Source organism: Penaeus monodon, chromosome 15 (assembly GCF_015228065.2).
Source record: "Penaeus monodon isolate SGIC_2016 chromosome 15, NSTDA_Pmon_1, whole genome shotgun sequence".
NCBI classification, from domain to species: domain Eukaryota; kingdom Metazoa; phylum Arthropoda; class Malacostraca; order Decapoda; family Penaeidae; genus Penaeus; species Penaeus monodon.
Genome location: NC_051400.1, coordinates 35,860,041 through 35,865,027, shown reverse-complemented (window position 1 = coordinate 35,865,027; position 4,987 = coordinate 35,860,041). Strand labels below are relative to the sequence as shown.

The 4,987-nt window shown below is 35.8% G+C and overlaps 1 protein-coding gene across 1 annotated transcript in view; it reads right to left on the bottom strand.

Moving 5' to 3' along the window:
- Nucleotides 1-2,129: 2,129 nt before the first annotated feature.
- The window catches only part of LOC119581989 (MFS-type transporter SLC18B1-like), a gene marked incomplete in the record, with an annotated part of 13,480 nt that continues 10,622 nt past the window's right edge, over nt 2,130-4,987 (bottom strand). The window contains 4 exon segments of the mRNA XM_037930176.1: nt 2,130-3,258; nt 3,862-3,944; nt 4,386-4,565; nt 4,749-4,917. Coding sequence (XP_037786104.1) covers nt 3,207-3,258; nt 3,862-3,944; nt 4,386-4,565; nt 4,749-4,917 — 484 coding nt within the window.

The window sequence follows — 4,987 nt, the reverse complement described above, 5'->3', positions numbered from 1 at the left end:
AAGCTTGTAAAGAGGTGTGCCAACAAAAAAATTAATTAGAGTTGCCCTGTCAAAACACTAAAGAGAAGGGCATTGATGTGAGAAGTGCATATTTTATTAAGCTTTTGAAGAATGTTTTGGGCATATGTAATTTTAATTGCAATGCAATCTCCAAGTGTCATTTTTTATTAATATTTTTCATCATGTTTCTTCTTATGAACTATATCCAACATTTTCTGACAATATGAGCATGTGTATAACATGTATATACATTTATACATACACTGAAAGGCTGACAGTCTAGATTTGTACCCAACAATTAATTGGCTTTATTAATGCCAATATGAGATTCGTTATCTTGAATTTTCACTTTCATGTAGGAAATGTAAGACGGAAGGATTATCACACTAGTGCTGTTTGTTTATAACATGCGAGGGCAAGTGTCCTAAAGGAGGGGCTAGACTGGGCGAAGAGCAAGGCTTTGACCTAGGATTGTATAGGTGTTGGGTCTGCCAGTAATCAATAGCAAAATAGCTGGAAGAAGTCTAAAGCGTGCTAATGTGACAATGCTTTTATCGACCAGTAAAGAACATCGAGACTAGGCAAGTAGGTGTATTTATTTCTTGTATATGGTAAATATTATATTAGACAATGAAGAGATGGGAAAAACTTTAGACATTAACAGAAGCTCTTTAGTGGTGGTCTTAGGGCTTGTTTACATGATCAGTTTCAGAGCATGGCACTGAAAGCGTTCTTCAAAGCTAAATTTATAACTTTATTAGGGATGGTAATCACTGTTTACCTGTTTAGTACCTTATTCTATACAATTTTGTAAAATTTAACCAAATTGCAAATGTTCTGGTTTCTAAAGGATTACTGACACTATAATCTAATGTCTGGACTCAATCATTGCATTCACATCCTAAGTAGTAGTGGCTGTAAGTTGTTACCATGCTCTTCAACTCCAGCCCTGATCCAAAGTGTGACCACATAGAATGACTGTAAGCAAGCCCTTTAAGAGATGTAAAGTTTTCCCCACTCTCTGCACCAGCCAGGCAATGGCAGTGCCAAATATATTGTCACTTTTTATGTATCTATGATTAGCAATGCATGCTTCCTCCTGTATTCTGTATGTCATGTCCAATACTTTGTTCAACCCTGCAGTCTTGTGCTCGTTTAGGTTGCTGCTTATAAACATCTGTTCCCAGACAGTATTTACTAGTTTCCAGTTATCGTCTTCCTTTTTCCTGTGTGCCAAAATTCCCCTCGAGTTTTGTGATGTATTGTTAGATGTAGACATGCAGAAATATACCAAATGCTATGACTGATATGCATTTTGTCATCAACCTAGCATCAAAGGTGTACTTGTACTGTATATGTAAATGAAAACTATTTAAAAGTTTCAGAAGGAACAATAAGTGTTTGCACATATTTGTAGATTTTCTGATTGCATAAACCAGCTTTCATGAAGTGAAGAAAAGAATGGTGTAACTTTTGAATTTATGTATTTTTTGTTTTTGGGGTTTATGTATTAAAATTGATCAGTCGTTACTTCAAAGGAATTTTCATAGTTGTTTCTATGCAATTTGTTATTTACTTGCTATTAAACTATATTGCAGTAATTATGTTTCCGTGATTGTAGTGTTCCAACATTCCTATTCAAATATGCAAATGAAAAAGATGTAAAAAAAAAACTGGGTTACGATATTACCTTTTAATAGTTTGCTATTTATTCTTATCAGTAACACTCCTGTAATGATGCTAATTTGAGGCATCTTTATTCTTCAGCAATGAATAAACCTGAAATCCCCTAGCTTGTTTCCTTTGAATGTGTAATACCTGTTGTCTCGTGTACAAGAGTCCTAGGAAGTACAGTCCTTTCACCTTCCAGGTTCAACTCTTGGAAGGAGCATGTGTTTTGGATACAAGAGTCAAAACTTGATCGTTTACACATGGACAGTCTACATTACATGGTGGAGTCTACCAATAACCAAATCTGCACTAGCTAATGTAAAGTGAGAAATTATGAAACAAATTCAGAGAATTCTTGTCTAATTTTAATGTAAAGTTGCAAGATTCGTGATTTTGTAAACCAAGCAGATAAACTTTAAATTTTATATTTTCATTGGAGTTGTTAATGAAAAAGTGGAAGAGATCAATATTTTATTGCAGGAGTCAGATTAAGGGACATGTCACATTTTAGGACTAATGCTTAGAAACAATAAAAAAAAAAAAGCAAAACACTTCCATTTCTAAACTACCCTCTATTGTTGGTATTCTTTCTTTTAATCGTGTTTTAATATACACCCAAGTTTTCTCAAAAGACAGCAATAGAGGAAAAACACTACATTATATAAAATATATAATAATAAACCATATGGACTATACATAAACACTTGATTCAATAGTTCATATGAAAGAATCTTAAACCCTATTTAAGTTATGCCCCTACAAAGGAGGAAAAACACTTTTTTTAACAATTAACTAAATCACTGAACAGGTACAAAAATATACTTATACTAGAGACAAGAGATATGTATTCGTACATGCATATTACTGAAGTTTGTTACCTACTTTACATTATACAGTGCAATACAAGGATTTTTATAAAAATATTCTGGAATAAATATTTTTTTAAAATGTATATTTTGCTCTACATATAAATATGAATTGCATGAGCTCACTGCACCTCTTTTTCTGAACATACTCTGCCTTAGAATATTTATAGGAATAAACTGCAGAGGACTGGGCATTTGGAGATAAAAAATAATACAGAACTGGCAATTGAACCCACAATTAAAAATTACTTTTAGTAAATTTTATCAAAGCTTTACAGTACTAAAGGCTACCTTTAATGTATGGAGACATCTTTTAATTTCACTCTAGTTCGAAAACCTGTTATGCACAGTAATAATATTGCTACAAAGACTGATTTATTGAAATTAAAAATACAAATGCATTATACCCCCTAGAAATTTTTTTGATTGAGATATGTGAAACAAAAGGCAGAACTGTCATCTTATTTGTCTATTAAATGGCAAAAAAAAATGATGTGATCATAATCAGGTTTTCTATTTTTGTCTTCAGCTTTTTTGTTTTGCATTGTGTATACATAGCAAACGCCATGAACTAATGCACATTTGGATTTTCTGACACGCTGGTTTTATATTACATTCATTCATCGTTTTATATACACATTTGCTCACCATTCATGATTCTGCTTCATGTTATACAGACTCCATTGTTGCTGTACAACGCCGAGACCTGCTTCGTCCGTACCTGCGAATGCAAAAATTACAAATTTAACCATTTACCATTTAGTTGAACTTAATTTACATCTGTTTGAAAATGATAAATGACTGTTCTGGACACCGATAAAAATTAAACATCAAAGGCTGGAGAAGGTGCCTTTAAAGTTTGACATTGCGCAGCATCCCACCACGTTCATGCAATAAGGAAATAAGAAATATATATCACCAACTAATATTTATATATTCACATATGTACCGAAATATGCAGTACAGCCGTTCCGAGGGTGTTCGAGAGACATTTTAAAAAATTTAGGCTTCAGTATTAAATGTAGGATTATTCAAGATAAAGCTGTCAAAGCTTACTTTCAGATTTTCATTTATAAGTACTGCCATTTATTTAATGGTATACTCAGTGACTCCTCGTTCATTAGAGACCTTTCAATAGTTGGGTATCAGTGGAAAATTAAAATGTATAAACAGGAGTGTTTGGTGATAAAAAGATCGGGAACTACTGCTCTAGGAGTAATGGCTAATGCTGTCAAACCACCTTCTTTGTTTAGTATTCAAAAACAAGAAAACGGTGATGGCACTCGCTTCAGTCAGCGTTACCGTGGTGTCGCATTTACCCTACCTCATGGACGTCGATATTGGAGCTGAACCACAAAATAAAGAATCCTCAAAATCTTCTCTGTAACCGGGGATTTCGATGGTAATCTGAAAGCAGACAAGGAATCAATTTCATTCCACGAGAAACTGTGTCCCACACACCAAAAGAAACTTTTGTACACAAATGCAATGATACTTTCTTTATAAAAAGGCAGTTCACGGTTTCTTCATGGGGAATAGGGAATAGTAGATCTAAAAGACAACTACCGTAATGTTAAATTGTAAAGCAGAGACACCAAATTACGATCATATTTATTTGATACTGTATTAAGCCCCTGGTTATTCCATCCCAAAATTTATCAATAATAGACAGCATGTTTACAATGTCTCGCCGAAATCCAGAAGGCGAGAGTCTAGAATGACCCACCATTCTGGACACCGTGGAAAGAAGCGCAAAAATCCGGAACCGAGCATTCCGTGTCTCCAAAATCTCAGACATGAAAATATTGAAAGCCTCGCGTGATGATGACCCCTTATTAAATTACTCACAGCTTTGGTGGTGACGGGTTCCGAGGGCGAGGTAGTGAAGATGGTCCCAATCCTGTTTGCCCCCGTGGTGATGACTCCCCCGCGGCCAGACTCACTCGACTCGCCCTCGGTGTTGTAGTGATGCAAGTAGGAAATTCGACTCTTGCCGCAGAACATCAGATGCAGCATCGTCATCACAATCTGACAATGTGTGATGGTTAGGGATAAAGCAAAAAAAAAACATTTGAGAGAGAAAAAGAATCGATGTATATAAACCTTGCAAATTAACATACACGCAAACTTCTACTATAACAGTCGGAAAATCATGCAACATTACCGGAACAATGTTTAAACAAGACCACCACACAGCGTAGCTGTACTCACGATGAATCCATGGAGAAAGACCACAATGACGGTGGATTTCCTGAAGCCAATCGTGTCTATGAGGACCCCCGACCCCCCGCGAGAAATGAACCTCCCCGCACCGGACAGGGAGGACCACAGCCCAGCCACGCAGCCATGGGTGTCAGCCTCGTCAGGAAACCCTCCCTCGCTGAAACCACAGGGTTTTGTGCATTTTGTGTAATACGTTGTAAGGGTAGTTTTCTTCTTATGCAAGGAGG